The 19,491-nt window shown below is 35.8% G+C and overlaps 1 protein-coding gene across 3 annotated transcripts in view; it reads right to left on the reverse strand.

Moving 5' to 3' along the window:
* The window catches only part of PRKCZ (protein kinase C zeta), a 67,492-nt gene that overhangs the window by 45,896 nt on the left and 2,105 nt on the right, over positions 1-19,491 (reverse strand). For 2 of the 3 annotated variants that reach the window (XM_056331179.1, XM_056331178.1), the window contains exons 3-5: positions 14,776-14,897; positions 8,608-8,697; positions 8,145-8,195 (exon numbers count right to left, since the gene is read on the reverse strand). In XM_056331179.1, coding sequence (XP_056187154.1) covers positions 8,145-8,195; positions 8,608-8,697; positions 14,776-14,897 — 263 coding nt within the window. Of the gene's footprint in view, positions 1-3,025; positions 3,063-8,144; positions 8,196-8,607; positions 8,698-14,775; positions 14,898-19,491 lie in introns of those variants that run through there. The other variant, XM_056331181.1, reaches the window with a different exon arrangement.

The following is a 19,491-nucleotide window of genomic DNA, read 5'->3' on the forward strand; positions in this document are numbered from 1 at the left end:
TTAATGGAAAGCTATACTGTTTAACACGTTAAAGAAAGCATGTTTAAATCTTTCAAATGAACATTTCAGCTTCTGGAAGGGGGTTTTCAATTCACACCACAGAGCAAAGGAATAGTTATAACAAACGTGCAAAGTTTACGCACTGCTTCCACCTAAAACCCTTCTGATTTTTAGCATGCTCTCCATTATCAGTGGGTAAGATGAGATCCACTGTGTAAAATCATTATTATGATACCTATTCCTTCTAACAAAATTCAGTAGTGCTATTGCTAAAAACAGTGACTGCACCTTGAAATTAATAGATCAGTTCCAACACCAGATCTATTGTTTCAGGCCCTACAATATCAAACTTACCACTCTGCCTGCCTGAGGCTTTCCTCTCTTTGCAATCCCTATGGGTAAGAATAGTTTTTATCAGAGTTGACAATCTAAAAACCAGGGAGTCCTACACCAGTCACAGGGCACCTGTGCCTGCTTTATTGAAGAACACAGTAGATAACCTAAATTATTGGAAAAAGTATATTACAGCATTATAATTATTACTATTATAATTAGAATGAGTACGTTATTGTTAAAGTAAAGAGGACCATAATAAAATCTTTGAAGTTTTACTTTCAAACAGTTTCTGGTTTCCTTTTAAATAGTTCCCCAGGTACTAATACAAGGACAAGCACTTACAGATACAGAAGAATTAGTAATGGAAGTTCAGAATTACAGATTAGGTGCTTCCTAGTCAATACTGAGAATATCAGTTTTTCATTTCTCCACTACCCAAGTCACTACCTTCCCCCTGTGGTTTAAGGACAGAACTGCAGAGTCTGTTCAACGCTTAACTCTTGCACTGACAGTGATGATTAGGACTCACATGCCTCTTCTGAAAACAACCCTTTCAGCATGCCTGAAGTTAGACGCTTCTAGCTTTTTTTACTTCAGAGGATTTATTTACCCTCCAGATTTGTACTGACAGCAAGTATTCAGTGGCTAGCCAAATGCTATCACTGCTTAGTCTTACAAGGCTTCACTCCTGAAGTGCTCTCCGTTTCAAAACAGCAGCACCTGAAATCTCTCACAAAATCCTGTTTTTCACACAGCAACTCAAAAATCCAAGAGATAGGTGTTGAAGAGCTCATTTACCTGCCCTGCAGGCCTCCATCGCTATTTCTGTGGCTCAGCTAAACATTAAAAAACATAATTTGCATAGAGCAACCAGTTTTAAAAATATTACACAGAATCCCAAGCATAATAATATATAATTAACCTTGACCACATCATTTAAGAGGTTAGTCATTAAATAGCTCTTTCAAGCTACTGAAACAGACAGGCCTAACAGGCTCACAGATGTCCATTAATTCCAACAAATAACAGCAAAATTTAGTTACCCCAAATGCCTGTACATCAAAAGTGGATTTACCAACTTATGACAAGTATATAGACTGGAAGTATGAGAGAGAACACACAGGGATTAAGCTAGACATTACATTCAAGAGAAGTTTTCTAAAACCAGGTGACATGTTTCCTGCACGATTACACTACATTCTGAGCAATAGCTAAGACAAGGGTGTGAAATTAAAAAGATAGCAAAAAAGAATGCAGGTTGTTGGTGATGACACCTTAAAAACTAGTCCAAGCATTCCTTATTCCACTGTATTTTTAGTTTATAGTTTACAAATTGGTGTACAAATATCTGTTAAGACATCCAGCATCTTAAAGTAAGGGAAGATATCAAACCCCACAATCAGATGCTTTGTAATTTCACACCTCAATTATCAAAAGGGAGGCCTAGCTCTTTACTCTTTATTGGTTGTTTCATAGCCAAGAAAAACATTTAGATTTTATAACTAAAAACATTAAATGATTATAAGCAAAACAGACCTTTAACTACAATTCTGTTTTCAGTAACTTACACCATCTCAAAATGTGTATTTTTCAAATATGCCACATATGAAAAAAATGTGGTACACTGTTAAGACTGGCAAAGAGATTTCAGATATTCTTCAGAAACTATGACACAGCTATTTTCAATTCCTAAGCAACAATATATCTTACATCAAAAATAGTCCAATTTTCTCCTCTGTCAGTTCAATTACTAAAAACCAGGAGAGGGTTACTAGCAGTTTCAAAATTGCCTAATTATCCAGTGCAATCCAATCTATGTCTTCAGAATAGTCTCTATGGTCGCAATAGTTCCTTTCTTCATTGGGGGATGAAATTGGTTCACGTGCTCTGAATAACCTAATCACTGCTGCCAATACAGTAACAAATGAAGGGAAAAACCTGCCTTATGAGCTAGAAAAATATTTACAGGCCACACTACCGTAGCAAGAAGCCTTACAGAGCTATTTTGTAGTATCAGACAGAACATAAAGCAAAACAAAACATCTATGCCTGAAATAAAATAGCTCAGAACAATAATTAGGTTAGTCTGATACCTTTACACAATCCTACAATGAAATTTTCAAGAAAGATGGCTTGGGGAAAAATCAAGTCCAAACACCTAATTCTAAAATACCAAGCAGATAAACAAAGAGCGTAAGAGACATCCACAACACAGTGTAATCGTTACCAAAAAAAAAGGCAGCAAAATCAGCCAGAAATATTAGATAATAAAATCATTAGTCTATTATCACACTAATGCCGTAAGTACTTCTACATTAAAAGCATATTCATTCTCTTTTGTGAAATTAAAGGTTTCCTAGCCTGCATTCTTCTATTTAACGAAACCAATAGCAAAACAACCCTAAAATTTGTTAAGCACTACCTCCCCAAATCCAAGATTATTTTTAACATTGAATACACATATCTACTTGTTCAGATGTAAAAATGCAGAAGTAATAAACTAGCACAGTTTATTCTGACCATATCAGAAACTAAACCTTAATTCAAAACAATTATTTCACAATTAAAAAACACCCATCTAAGACAATCTACTAAACACAATTCAACAAAAAGGCCCTAGAACATGATGCTTCCAAATTGTTAATCTTTACATCAGCAATCTTACAATAAACAGGCCCTGAACACATACCGTCAGGGTTTTTTGGATACATTTCCTTCATCAGTCTCCAATATTAGCAGCAGCATCACCACGCACTTTTCTGTTCTTTTCCTCCTAAAATACATTCCCCAAGAGTCCTTTCAATGCAATTTTATCAGCATTTCTGAGAGGTCTCTCAGCCACATCCCTACGCACAAGAGGCAGCCGGAATCTCCGCATTTGTAACAATCTATGGCTGCAAAGGAGGGTGGTAGGCAAAGCAACTGTATCATAACCGAAATGCTGAGTTCTATTATCTACTGCACCACACGTACACACATACTGCATCAATGGCCTCAATTCTTAACAGCAACCACAATGATGATACATAAAATCTATAGAAAAAGCATGCATTACTCACTGGGTTTTATTCTTTAGCTTCTTCAGCATGTAATTCTTTATGCTTTACAATGTAGGAGGTATGAAATGAAACATTTTCCCTTTATTCCACTGATGCCGCTGTTTGAATACCATTAGATAGCAAGGACAATAGGCAGGATCAGCTCGAACATTAAGAGCAAATATTTAATGGAAGACTGGTTACCCCCGTCTCTCCCTTTCACATCTCTGCCTCATGTATCCAGGCACGGGTGGTACTGGCTCCCTTGAGAGGCTGTAGCTAGCAGCTGAGGCACAAACTAAAACATGGCATGGATGTCAAGGAGCTGATGTCACAAAAACAAGTATTTCTCTGATAAAACCGGCAATTCCATTAGGGAAGTCCTACAAATCGATAGAAATTGTTCAGCTGAACATGCTTTGTTATACAATGCACTGCAGCACCAAGAGCGATAAATCAGATCGAGGTCTGTCAGTGTAAATAAGCTGAGACTACAATAACTAAGTTATAAAACTGCCAATCAGACACCATGCTTTGTATCAGGGTATCACGAAGGCTATCATGAGCACAGAAGAGAAATACACACCTAAACATGTCAGAAACAACCTTGTTTAATACCAATTCCAAAAGAATAGCTGATCTACTAAAAAAAGTAAAAATATTTTTAAATACAAAAGACTGGCCTAAGTCTGCCATCTTTATCAGGAAACATTGTGATAAAGTATCCACGGCTCCAGTCCAGCAGATGCTAGAAACGCCTGTGAGAGGTCACATTCAGTATCTGGGAAGAGATGCAAGACGTTTCAGGAATCCTGCCACCTCACCCACGTAGCAGCACTGCCATTCCAGTGTGTGGGGATGGGTTAACTGTCTTGCTGAAGGTAAAAGGTACTGTTCATACAGCAGCCATACATTTATAGTGTGAGCTGGGTCTAGGCAGGAAAAAAAAAAAAAAAGAAAAAAGAAAAAAGAAAGAAAGGAGCACAAAAATTCAGGAGCAAAAGGAATAGAGACAATACACGATGCTGGAGACTGTACAAATTCTATCTTACAGACAGCATCGCATCAATATGAAGGTAGGTTCTTCAAGCATGAAAATAACTTTTCTTAAGGCACGCAAATAGAATTGAAATATTAGTCACATAGTTTATTCCGTTCATGGATTATGTGCATTTATTTCAAGCTTTGCTGGCTGGTACAATCTCGAAACAATTTAAAAAGGTCCAGGACAGCTAGCAACTATATTACTACATTTCAACATAAATGCAGAACATTCAGCAAGTATTTCTGCACTCTTCTTCCAAAGAATTGTTCTGAAGTAACTGGAGAGAAAAACCTACAACTCTACAGAAATTCACTGCAAAATATTTGCGATTCAGAAGATTACATACTATTAGAAATAGTCACTCCGTGACCCAATATGAACAAGTCTGAGCAACATATTGCAAATGAAATAATTTAGCATTCAAATAGTTTTGTTTAAAAATTCCATTTCAAGCTGTCTGCAGTTCTGTAACAAACTAAAAGTCCACACTTAGACTGCTAATTTAAGTGGAAGCCCATTTTGGATAGAGCGACAACTACAACTGTTTATTCATCTCTGGAAATAACTTGAGGCAAACTCATAAGCTCCTTTATAGTGTAAACATAATGCTCTAGAAAAGTGCGTGTGTAATATCCTCATTTTTTAAAAGGATTTCCTATGAAGATAACTACAATGATAAAGCCACATAAAACAAGTATGTGAAAAACACCGAGTATTTTACAATCAAAGGACTATATTTTAGTCCTGTCAAAATAAATAGTCCTTTAAATAAACTAGATCACCAATATCAATAACTTTTCCATACAGTCTAAATGCAATGCACATTTTTGTTGTATGCCTTTAGCTAACAATGAACAACACTTGAATGCATTAGTTGATGCTAAATTAGTACTGATACAATTTAATAGGTCTGCTGTAAAACCATTTGAAAAGAGTTACAACTAGGCCACAATACCAGATTTCCATGTAGGCCCCATGGATGCAAAGAAGCAAAATGCAACGAATTCATTAAATTACAAGAAATCTGACCACAAATCACCTACCGAGCACATCCTACTAAGCAGGCTTTTTAAAGAATCAAAGCATCATTCAACGTGACCTGTAAAACCATGTGGGGAGAAATACCCTACAGACAGAATAACCAGGTCATCTGAGCCACACTAACCTATGTGCTTCTGTAGCTCATCTCATGGCTTGAGAGAACAAAAACATCTAACAAATTAACACAAAAAACTTTTGCACTAAAATATCTACACTTTTAATGAGATCATTAAATTGCAGTGAACTTTATTATGCCATATAATTTGCACAGATAACCCTTTAAGCAACATCCTTGTCTCTCCTCCAGTTAGCTTACATTTCTTGACAGCACGTCCCATTTATTTGCTCTGGGTTTTCACAAATAAGGGCAAATAATTCTATTAGGGAGTAGCACCAGTCCAGGTTGGCACAACTCAAGTACTTCCTCCTTCCCTCTTCAAACAGCTACAGGAATGGAAGCACAGCTAGAGCCAGCTGGTTCTTTCAGTTCTTATACTGGGAAAACAGAGTGGCACAGACACCCATATGAGCTCACTTCCTACAATTTTCATCCAACAAGTTAGAAGCAAGTTATAGAGACTTGGTCGTTCCATTCTTAACTGCAGAACTAAGGTGGGAGACCCCCCAAAGTTAGAAATGTAAATAAAATCAACCTTTCTGTCTTCACTGAAAGACACAGTTGCACAGAACACAGTCTGAAGACTTATGAATGCTTAAATCTACCTTCAGCACCAAAGTCTGCCATGACAGAGCATGACAAGCATCCTAAGGCTAGCTAATCCCCCAATTCATCACTTGTACTGTAAGTCTCACAAACGCCAAAGGCACACAAGACACTGAGCTAACCCCAAACATCCTAAGATATCATTAACAAAGTAAGATTTGAGAAAAGTAACAAGGCACAACAACTGTTACTGTTGCTAACAGTATTCACAGAGGTTCAATTTTTGCCTGTCAATGCAAACCTGACCCCTTTCCAGGGAAAGGGTTCAGTTTAGGATGTAACACCTTCTGTAACTCAGGTTCCAGAATAAAGCAGCATTCCTGGTATACAAATCACATCAAGAACACATTTAGACCTAGAGAACTAAGACCACTCTGTCCAGAATGATCATGGAACGTGAGCCTGAAAATATTTTCCCACAGGTATTTTCAACCTGTTAAGCTCAATCAGAAAGTGACATCATAGTAAAACCCATACACTTTCAAAAGATTAAATTATAACCAGACAGTCCTCACCTGAATTTTAACTCATGGACAAACAAGTACTGAAATTAAGTCTTATTCGCTTACACATGCAGTAAAGTACATTATGTGCTATAGCAAGATGGACTGGTTATCCATTTCCTTGTTGGAAACTTGAACAAAATTAATAAGAAACCCACCAAGCTACTATTCTGATAGATACAAGAAAGTACACAAACAAGAACATTAAACCAGGCATGAAAAAACTCAGATATATGGAAAATAGTATACTGGAAACAGCTATACCAAAGTTTGATTGGCTCCCCCTAAAAGCCAACTGGGAACACCACACAGATACCATCTTTTTCCTTCTGGAAAAAAAATGAGGTGTCTCAAGGAAAATAATCTGTTTTGCACTTCTAATCTGCGTAGAAAACAGCTTATTTTCTCTAACTGGCTGAACAAGGACAGCAGAGAGTGTTGCACATTTACTTTTTTTTCTTTCTCTAAGACAACTTCAATAACCTATCCACAACATGAAAACTGCTTTTTACATGTAACCATTTACTGTAGTTGAAATGTAAAAAAATCATATTTAAACTATAATATTTCGGTATTTATTCCATCTCACTCCATCTTTTAAATTTCAGTAAAAGTTCTCAATAGAGCAACTATTAGTATGATAGTATTATTTCTCTAATTAAAAATCTTCTTCACGACTACTGACCACTGCACTACACATTTTAGCCAGTCTTCAATTGTCTTCTAGTATGCATTACTTGCTTTTATCAGCAATTAATTTTATCTGCTCTTGTATCTTCCTAAGAAAAGAGCAAAGGTCCTTCAATTCTTCAGTTAGCATTTGTACAACTGTGACTAGCCAAGCATCACCTGTTAACTCTGTCACTCAATTATTCACATTCTTTTCATTAACATTTACAGACATATGAACTAACATACTGATGACACACCCCTTCATAACAAAAAAGTGACTATACAGCTATTTTAATCCTTTTATCCCTGTGCAGTTAAGTTACTCTAATACAAGTACACCATTATGAATCATGTATCTTCCCTCTGGAGGTTTATGTACCTTTCACAAGATTTTTTAAGATATTAATACAGAAAAAATTTAGAGATTAATAACAAACTAGTTTTTATAGAAAAAGCTCTATTTCCCTCTTCTTCAGTACATCACTTCTTCTCCCTGCAAGTTAAGAAACCAAGAGGACCACAAAAGCAAAGGACCACATTCAAATGCACATCTAAAATCCTGACATTTCCTCCCAATACTGGAAAATGAATATTAATCCTCAAATATTAACACAGTACTACAATGCTGATTTATATAATTTCTCTGTTGATAAAATACCAAGCACTTCACATTCTATTAAGAAACCACACAGCAGATACACGTGAAAGATTATGAAAATCTTTAAATATATTTCTCTTTCACGTGACTGAAAAAAGCTAAAACTGGGTAACATTTTAGTACTCACTATCTTCTCCTGGACAAGGCATGCCGGGTTTCTCTGGAATACTTGGGAAAACTAAAACAAAAAGATTAGATTTTTAAGTGAAAAGATTCTCAGCAGTACTTTTTCCTTGATTCTTGAATATGTTTACACAAAGACAGTTTCTGGAAGCCTTTAAGTAATTCTACGTGAGAAGTGACATTATCAAAATTTGGTTCCATACTAGCAAGGTCTTATATTTGACCACAGCATTCATAAATCTGTGCATTTCAGAACCTGAAGCCCCCTCAAAGCCTACTGTATGGTTTCAACTTTGTGCTCCACACCCAAAACAACACTTCCTTCTTACAACATCAAATTATAGGGCACCAGCTAAATATAGAACAACATTATCTGACACGCAAAGGAGTTGTTCCAATCTCAGATTTAAAATTATACTAGGATTATCAACAAATGCATACAGGTTCTTGAATAGTGTAATACTTGCCGTGAATAATCAGCCCTTCATCTCTGTTTTGACAGTACAAACGGAAGGCTTCTTCCAGTTCCATCTGAGATGAGATGGTACATGGGTCACCTAACAAAAAAAACAACATACAACTCTTCAGTCACGGATTTGCTTAAGTGGGGAATTTCAATTAGTAAGAAACACACGAGCCTCCAGGACTGCTTTTCTTTCAATCATTTGATATTAAGCTGGCATTTTGAACAAAGCCAAAAGATATCAACACCTTTTTTTTTCTTTTCTTTGAATTTCATCAAAACTCAGTAGATATAAATATACTATGTTGGTTTGCAAGGGGACAACAAAATGCAAAAGTGAATAGATGTGCTTAAAGATCTTTTAACACACAGCAGAAAAAAAACCAAGATCACTTCCTAGTAACCTGAAAGTTTAATTCAAAATTAATTTACCCTTTGTTAAAAGGCCCATTAGCTTACCATCTTAACTTTGCCGACTGCAGAATCATGATACATTAACTTAAAAGTTATGAAGGTACACATAGATTTTAGTTGAGTCCCTCTTGCTAGACTGACAGAAAAGCAATCTATGATTACCACGGGTAAGAAATGAGATACACAGATTAAAGTTACGGATGGGATACCAACATGGCAACACAGATGTAAATACGTAAGTAACGCAAAATTAATTTCTCTCTAAAAGCTTCTAAAATTTTCAAGGTTTGCTTATATGTTTTGAGGAAAACAGGTTCACATTTTTTCTTTTAACTTAGGTTTAGAAGTAGAAAAAAAGGAAACTGAAGGAAAAAGATTCATAAAACCTGCCTAGCCAGAAACAACCCTCTCTTTCAGAAACAGATCAAGCCGTAGTTTCTATGACTTTGTCTTCCATACCCGCATTCTTTAGTAGCAGATTCAACAAACAGAGCTTTCACGAGTTCTTAAAAAGGCAACATGCCAGCCACGATTTCAAGAGTACTCTAAAAAGCCTAACTATTAAAATAGATAAACCAGAAAAACACACATATCCCAAACTATGAGATATCATTCAGGATGAAATTCACAGGGAAAAGACTAAAACTGAGACAGAATCATTACAGCACACTAAGGCCTGGTCTCAAATACCACGCTTGATCCACAGTTTACTCCATTTCTCTGACATGTACTATTAGCTTTATATTAAGAAAATACAGGAATGCAACTATCGAGTCAGACAATATCCCCAAGGTATAAATCCTAATCAGTTTAAGTGAGGACATTTTCCCTTAATGTTAAACATCTGAATTGGAACGTAATAGCAGAATACCTCTCTGGTAGGCAGAAATACCATTTTAACAGCCCATGACAACCTCTGGATCGCTGGTCTCCAAACTTTTTCAGCAGCACAACCCATCATTAAAATTTTCTGAGCACAAAACCCCAATATCTACATTATAAAAAAATACACCAAGATAAAAATTTCTAAAGGATGAGATAAATTTTAAAATCAAAATGTTTTTATTAATGGCACAAAAACTTAGCTCAAATTATTAAAAATTTAAATATTTTTAGTAAGATTATGTGTTTGAACTGGCTTCATGACTTTTGAAAAATCTTTAACATTTTATGACATAGTGATTCAAAGGTCTGGTTCTAAGCTCAGTTTATTTCAATACTTGGTTTTAATGGTATCATAGCTTCAAAAAAGAAACCTCAAAATAATAGATGTAGATCCAAATGAAAGCAGCACATCATTGGCTATGCTTACTAAATTTTAACACTCCTTCAATCCCATCCACCATTTATGCAAAGGTTTTGCTGCCATTCAGTTAGTAAATTTTCATCTTCCCTCATGTCAATCAGCTGTTCTTGCAAACTAATCTGAAAGTGTTGCATTTTTAACTAATAGGTTCAAAATTCACTGAAACTGTTTAGAAGACTTAACAAGTTAGAAGATTCTATTTCCAAGTTTAAGTCCAATGGAACAATAGAAATATCTCCAAACCGATTTTCGAAATGCTGTCTCCATGTAGCACAAGTTCCTTTTGAAAAGCAGTTATTTTCTCAGTCATTGTGATCAAGTGTTTTTTGGGGTTTTTTTGGTTGGTTTTTTTTTTCAAAAACTGCTAGATAGCATACTACTGACAGCCACTTGTCATCACAGATAATGTCTGCGTATTTGGAACATTTATTTTTTTGTAAAAGAAAAATACGTAACATCTTTAAGGTTAAGAACTCTAAGTACTTTGCTGCAAGATAATCAGCTAACCTCTCTGAGGTACAACAGTTTCCTGGTCACTTCTCAACATCACCAAGCATTGTAAATATTGTGCTATCTGAAATTTTTGGTTTTATAAAATTAATCACACTGATGACTTCCCGTAGCACTCTGTGCACTCCTAGCTCCAACTCCTTTGCTGCAACAGCTTGCCTGTGAACAATGCAGTGGATGAATTTCACGTGTGGTGCTCTTTGCAACCTTACTCCAGAATCTTAGACACACACACCCAGTCAAATCAGCCTCTCCATCAGTGGAGACTTACAGTTTTTCCAAAACACACTGTTTTTATTGAAGTCATTTACTCTTAAGATCATATCTTTTCCAGTACATCTTTTTTCCTTCAGTGACTCTCAAAAAACTACATCTCCACACACCCTCACTATTTAAACAGAATCTAGCAAATACCATCAGCTGAGGCATATTAGAAACATCTGTACTTTCATCCAACCGTACCGCAAGCTTCCCACACTGCATACTTTGTTTTAATACTTGTTTCTTCAAACTTTCAGCAGTACCTTCCATGCATCTTCCAAGCATATTTTCTGACAAATGAATGCATTTCAGTTGGTCCCCATCTTCTTTTCTATGTATTATTCCAGTCACTTTTACCATGACAGGAAGAACAAGTGTTTCCCCAAAGGTATGTGGCTTTTTGTCTTCTGCTATTAAGTAAGAAGCCTCAAAACTGGCTTCTAAAATTTTAACTTCACATTTAGTGAAGTTTTGTCAAGTACCAAACTGAGCATCACCAGGCTTATAAAAAGCTAGAAACTTCCCTTACTCTAGATACTTAGTTTTTATATGCCTTGCTAACCATGACAGCTTCATACTATCATTATCCATTTTCTCAGAATACTACATACACTTAAGGTGAGGTTCATCATTAAAAACAGTGGATGTAAATACATATTTCAAATACCATTCCTGACAACTCCAAATCTTTGTGGCCGACCTCCTGTCACATCTGATTATAGTCATTGTTTTTACCTTGCAGTGTGGCTGACAGTTCATAGTTAAGAGTAGAAGCGTCAGCTCCACCATTTTCTTGTTGCTTGCCTGTGCTCACATTATTAGCATCACCTTGTGCGGGTTATTTTAGTTAAAACTAGGTAATTAATCCATAAATCCACTTAACCAGGCACACGTAAACTGCAGTGCGTCACAACACACTAAAAGCAAGCAAATGAGCGAAGGTGTCACTCTCAACTCCTGAAACTTTGTGGAACACCCACTCTCCCCGCAGCACACCTTGTGTCACATATGGTGGACATGACCATACGACATATGGATCAAGTGGTGTCACCGTCGACCCACATATTAAATGAAGCTCATTTTTAAAAATTAAGAATATTTTTTTCAAAGATAAAAGATACCACTCTTTGAAAGCCACTGTTCCTGATAATCTATAAATACTGCAATAATGCAACATGAACGACAAAAGAATTATTTGTATTGTAAATCAAAAATCCACATTCCTTACATGTTTGTGGGATTTTATTGTGACTGAGTTAGTAGTTCAGACATTTTGGATGTTGTCAAAAACAGAGAAACATTAAAAAAGCCCAACAGAAAATTCATTTTCTTCAGCTTTTTGGTATTTTTCTTTATTCATTAAGCCTCAGCAACTGTGTGCTTTAACATAGTTCAAAGAGAACATCTGTTCGTGCTATCAGTCAAATGGACTTAAATTACATGTGGCAATACGTACAAACATTCACTCATATGCAGAAATAGGATAACTCCTAAAACCTGTGAGGACTGAGGGCAGCCAAAACAGCAGGTTGGTTGAAACCGGAAAACTTAGATTCAGGAATTAGAAAAAGGGTCATACAGGTATGTATTTAACCAAGACTAGAAGAAAACTTAATAGAACTGCAACTACAAAAAAAAAGAGAAAGAAATCCATTATTTTTAAGTAAAACTCAAAAAGCTAATGCAACAGATAGCCAAAGCAAGAATAGTTAACAGGAATCACGTCTTAAAATCCTCCCAGTCAAAACCCATGAGATTTTTTTCTGTCCTACAAGAATCTTCCTTTTATTGGCAGTCATGCAGTTCTGATAGCTAAACACATGCAATGTATTTGTTCTCTGTGCATCTCTGAGCAGGTTATTTTGTATTAGACTGCCATGAAACTGAGGGGTAGGAAACTGAAGTTCCTAGTTGCCTTTGTCTTTCTTGGTAATCAGAAGATAAACAGTAAATTTTAAAAATAATTGATACCACTCCTTGATATTTTAAGAGGGCTGAATCTTCTTTGACTACAGGTTACCTCCTTCCTCAACCATTATTTTGAAATTCCATTCGACCACCAAACGATGTGACTCTGCTAAGAGAGCAGTGTAGGCCATCATTCAAAAAACAAAACACAAACTACAAACTAGTATTTTTTCATCTTTCGGCATTCGGTTCTAGGAGTTCTGCTGCAGACCGTGGCTTTGGCAAAGTGCAAGAAGAAAATTACCAAGCACCTGTGCAGCTGTATAATTGCACCGTAGCTGTTTTCAACATACTAGGTCAGGAGTTCTGCCCACTATGAGTTACAGATGCATTACACTTCTGTTAAATCGCAAGCAGACACATAAATTCCAAAAGGAAGCAAAATAAAGTAGCAAAGGCACTCAGCATCAAGTATCCCCATGTCACTACTACTCACAACAACCAGAAGGCTCTAACTTAAGGCTGCAGAGAACTGCCACATTTTACAGCAGAAAAAAATATGCAAACCCATCTCACACCACGCCGATATTTCAGAGCCTATAGGAAAGGTAAAGAAAAGGTAAGTTTCTCTCACATACAACTATTTGTGGAAGAATAATGATAAACTGCTTTACACCTGAAGATAACTTAGAACAATGAGATCTGGCATCACCAACCTTTCCTGTGGAACCGCATAGGAAAAATACTTCAATAACAAATAATTTTTACGTGATTTTATCAACTCCACTTTCCACAAAAATAAAACTTTACACTATTTTCCCCACATATGAACACCCTCCACCATGACCACCTCCAATTTCTTTTTCTGGACATAACGTACTTTAAATATACTGGGCATTTTTCCTCACCACAATGGGGAAAAAACTTATTTCTGATTAAGTTTTTACTTAATATCCATTATCTTTGAAAAATGGTACACTGAAGTATCAGTCGAGTGAAAAAAACCCACAACATGAAATAAAGGTGACTAGAATTTGATTGGTCATTGTAGCTTACATCAGCACTATATTAACAATCAATTTAGTAGAACACTCCTTTAAATATAAACATCTACCCTCTGATTCTTGAAGAGGGTATGTTTATAATCAACACGACCATCAGTGACAATCATGCAGTTGCCAGGAACAACCACCATAAAAAGAGAAAACCAATTATTGTCACTGGAATTCTTAGCACCTACCTTCCATAAAACATAAAAATCCTCAAAGAGGTAAAGCCAGCCTTCTGGAATTACAATTGCATTGCTTCTCAGAAACACTTGTTTAAAAGAGAAATCACAATTCAGGAAACACAAATACCTATGTCATTCTGAAAGCTGACAGGGTTAAAAACATCAAAAAGTGATCTCGCCAAGAATACAAAATTGAGAATTTTGGGGGGTACAGCATTAGGCCTATGAAAGTGTGAAATTGAAACAAAGTTTGCATTCAGCATAGAAGTATGGAATAGCAAAATACTGAAGTTCTACGAAGACTTCACTTCTACAGAATTGAATTCAAGGGCTACCACAATCAACCATGATGCTTTGCAGCTCTTTCTTCTAGCTCCCTGCTGCTTTATAAGGCAGGTTTACATACCCTGGTGTTTAGGAACAAAAAGTAACTCCACAATATAAAACTTGTGTAAACAAGTTTCCTCAATGCCCCTTCACAATGCCCCTATCACAATGAACAATAAACCCAAGAATGCCCAAGTAGTATTTCAGTACAATACCTTCATCATCGATCCACTTGAGGGTAATTGGCTGCTCCTGTTGTAAATTACACATCTCATGCACTTCATCACAAAGTTCATCATAGCTCATTGATGCATCCAAGTTTGTTATCAGGATGTCCCTGCATGAGATGAAAACATAAGCTTTAACCAGAAAGTATCTGCATTAGCCTGCATATTCCAACAATTCCATCTATGGACACTAAGCTGCAAAGTCATACTTACAGAATCAGGATTCCTCGTATGAATACTCCCACTAACATAAATTAGTTGCCAGAAGTCAACAGGATTACATCTTACCATGTTTAATTTTTTTAAAAAATACTTCAGGATGGAAGAAATAACTGTGTTAGTGATCTATTTTTAATGCATGTTTACTTGGGTAAGTCAAGTTCCCTTATTGTAACTATCAAGGTTTGAAGTGGTGTAAAACGATCCCAAGACTCAGTAAGAATTAAATTTTATCCGGGTACTTCTCCCATCGGGACAGAAGAAAAATACCAATTATGGTAAAATCCTTTTAAAATGTAGGTTTCTCCTCACATCCACTATATTGTTAGAGAGAAAGCTTTGATTAGGTAAATTCTCAAAAGATATCATTACAAGAAAACTCGGATAAAATCTTACTCAAATTCTGCATCTTCTGCTCTACCTTCATGGTGTTTTGAGAACATGAACCCAATACTGAACTCCACTAACATCAACCACACAGTACGCTCAGGCATTTGTGAGAACAACTCTTGATTATATCAAGCCCACACAGTACTGTCAAAGTAGGACAAAGATTAAAAAAAAAAAACCAAACAGATTATGCAAACCTAAATATGAGGATACAAACTGGACTTTCTCCTGTTTTCTAAATAGGCTTCAAATGACAAGGAAAGGAACTAATTAAGTACAGGAAGAAAAGGAGATGTACTGAAGTCATCTCAGCGCTTTCAAAACCTTGGGGGTAGTTATGAAAAGTTTTATATTTAATGGCTACTGGCACATGTAATTCTTTCCCCTCTTAGTTTAACACAGTAAGTTTACCAGAAGCTTCCCAACATGACTGAGATTTTCCCATTTTCATACCATGTGTCAAGTCATTTTAGAAAACATGTTATATTACATATTTTTCCTAGTCTCATCTTTCAACCAGAAGCCAAAAGGTACTACACGGAACTAGGAATCTTAAGTCCTATGACATAGACATATGACTTCTATGACATTTTAAATTATATGCACTAATAACTTTGTATTTTGCCTTTGCCAAGAAAAATTACAAGAAAAGCTCTAAGACAATAACTTAACTAAAGTTATTAAGAACTGAACTAAGTTTCAAATTCAGATTAAAAGTACTGCTGTCTTTTCAAGTGTACCTTTAATCTACAATTTGTTAAGTTCTCGAAGAACAGCAACTTAGTAATTCTTCAGAATAACAATGGGAAAAGAAACAGGCATGCTAACTGCCAACTGGTAAATCCACGTTATTGTACGATACTGAGAGCTGTCAGGTGAGGTTAAGAACATCTCCCTGTCAGAAAAAGTCTATTTTATGCACTTATGAAAGGAAGAGACCAAACCAGCTCTCAAAGGAGTGTCTGAGGTCTGGCACAACACCTTTCACCAAGACAAGGTCACTAACAAATGCAGCTCATTACTTAATGCCCTGCCACCACAAGCTACTCATGGAATGAAATAGCTAGATCTGTGGTAACTCTGGTCAATCACACTTTCACAAGTATCTAAATACTACTCAAAAACTGAAATTATGCAGGAAGACAATACTCCACTATGCACGCTACAAACTCCAAGCTGACAAAATGATTAGTATCAACCTTAAATTGTTAAAATTATTATAAACAGATGGCACTGCCATTCTACTAAGTTAATAAACTTGATATTGGACAAAACACAGGTGGACTATGCTAAATAGCACCTACTGCAGACACAAACATTAATAATATTTATTCAAGTTATTCTTATATCTCAATGATGTCCATGTTCTTTTGAGATTTACTGTGTTTCATCTTAATGTCTGTACAGCCACATTAGGCAATCAGGGCACAGATAAATGAAAATCTTTCATTCTTTTAATACTGATAAACCCCACAGGACACTTTTCTTTGTCAGATACCTGAAGTGGGACACTACAAAGTAATATGAAGTTATGTGTAAGTGGTTATAGCAAGAGAATCATTCACAGTGATAGATTAAGTGAGTCACCCTTTAGAACCAAGTTAACATACATCAAACTATACTGCATCACTGCTCTAAATGAAGTGATTTCAAGTAACCAGGTGTAAAACAGATAAACTAATTAACTGACATAATGAAATAAGAATTACACAAGTTAACTGCATAAGTAGATTACAAAACAAAGTTATTTATGCTATGCGAAGAACTCTGTCACACCCAGAAGCATGAATACCTGAGATACTAGGACTCCACAGACAGACTCAACAGTCATGTGCTTTAGAACTTCCTCCTGCTTATATTTTTAACTGGGATTTCAAAATGATATATTGTACTATTATTTTAATTTTTTAGCAGCTACCTGAATGAGCTCGTCCTTACTTCTGAAGTTGTCCAGCATCAATGACTTCCTGCAGTTTGTCAAATTTGTTCAAAAGACAAGTACTTTAATACTGAGATTTAAATGAATACTTTAATGGAGACACTGAGATAATCAGTTATACAGTCTACAATGCCAAAAGTCAGCTCTTATTCACAGAATTTGATCAGTACAACAAAACCAAAATTCACTGAGCTTAGAACTCGTTTTGTAAACTGACTTTTAGACTTCACAGTTCACGGAAATTACTGAATATAGCATTACAGAAACTACAGTAGTAGTTTATTGTAAAACATCATAATAATTATACATGAATTCTAATTGTGACACAAGTATCACCTCCTCCACTTCTGCAGACAAGCTCTACAGACACACTTGTTTTATATCAACACTATCTGCCAGCAAGTTATCCCAAACCGTTTACACTAAGTTCTATTTGTGTTTATAGTGCCTTCCCTTACAGAGCTAAGGCAGCTGGCCAACAGCAGTTTCAGAGAAGCATGCACATCCATGCACCTCAGAAGTGCATCACACAATTACTTGAAGTTCGTCTGTTCCTTTCAACTTAAGCCTATCTATGACATGATTCAGAGGTGCAGGATAAAACTATGGAGCAGAAAATAATTACTAGTAACAGCAAATATATCTTTCACTCAGAGTTCAAGAAGCAGTTTACATGCATCTATTAAATAACCAAAACAAAACCGTGGTGCAGATTAATGATAACAAAACCCAACTGATCTGCATTAACTATTGTGAACACATTTCAGAAATTACTGAGCAACAGTTAACAATGAACCACAGCATACAGTCCCATTTGCTTTCATAAATTGATTTCTTCTAAATTCTATTTCAACTAGCAAATTTCTGTACTTTGATGACTGGAGATTGTTCAATATTTTGTTATATTTTGACATGACTTCTGACCACTAAAAGCTTACCTATGTTTTAACTAAGCAAATTTTCATATGAAAATTTAACCTATACATAAGCGAACTCTAAATCAACAGATTCTGCTAGACTTTCAATTGACAGGTGGCAAACCGAAGAAGTAAAAAGCCAAATGAGTAGGCATAAGGGAAAGAAGTCAGTAGCACAGCTAGAAATTGAAGCCAGCTAAAGTAAAATCAAACACATTTTCACACTAATTTATAAGAAAACTGGCATTTACCAAATTAGTACCACTGCTCTAAATTTCTAAACTCAGGACCTCAAACTACTCCATGCTGACTCGGTGGATAAGCTTAGCAAGAAAGCATTTTGTTTTCAATAAAATTTGGTGAGGTGACTTTTATACACGTTTAATGCAACATGGCATTTTTCTACACAATAGAAGATCTGCCACAGCAGTAGCAACTTTAACTTATTTAGCAGTAAAACATCAGAAAAGATGACTCAGGACACCTAGCCAGTAAGGTTAGTTTAAATACTTCAAATCAAGTCTAAGGATTTAATTAAGCTAAATATTTAACTCCTCAAATGACTTAAACTTAGGTCTTGGAGGAAGACAGGAGAGACCAAAGCAACATGAGATTAAACATGTCTGAAAACCCAAATTTCACACTGAAGTAATAAAAATTCTTCCTGACTGCTGATGACTGAAGTGATAAAGGACCTTGACTTCTTCTTTATTGTCTTAAATCAGAGCTACAAAAACAAGCATTGTGAAAATAACTGAAGCAACCATGTTAACATCTCATTGCCCTTCAAAATGCATTAGTCAAATTACGGGGAGGGGAGCAGGGGAATCGGCCATCAAAAATTAAAGGGCAAACTATACAAGAGTTTACTTTTAGTATTTATTCACAGCAGGAAAACAAAGATTGTGTGTTTATTTGTTTTAAATCAATTAAAACTGAGTCTTCAACCAGCCTGCATAGGTTCATCTAAGTTTACTGATAACTTGCTATCTAAGCAAAATCCCCTCATTTCTCATATTTATTAAGTATTAATGGAAGTAATTCCAATAATACCTTCTAAAATTTCTGTAAGACAAACAAAAAAGGACAAACCCAATGGCACTCACTTATTACTTCAACACTTACTCTAATTTTCCAAGACAAAAAGTGCTGCAAGTTAAAATAGTATCTAAAAATCCCCACTAGAAAAGGACTCGTATTCAACTTCACATGTTTTGTCCCAAGGAGCACAGAGTCACA

The sequence above is a fragment of the Falco biarmicus genome, chromosome 3 (genome assembly GCF_023638135.1).
Source record: "Falco biarmicus isolate bFalBia1 chromosome 3, bFalBia1.pri, whole genome shotgun sequence".
NCBI lineage: Eukaryota > Metazoa > Chordata > Aves > Falconiformes > Falconidae > Falco > Falco biarmicus.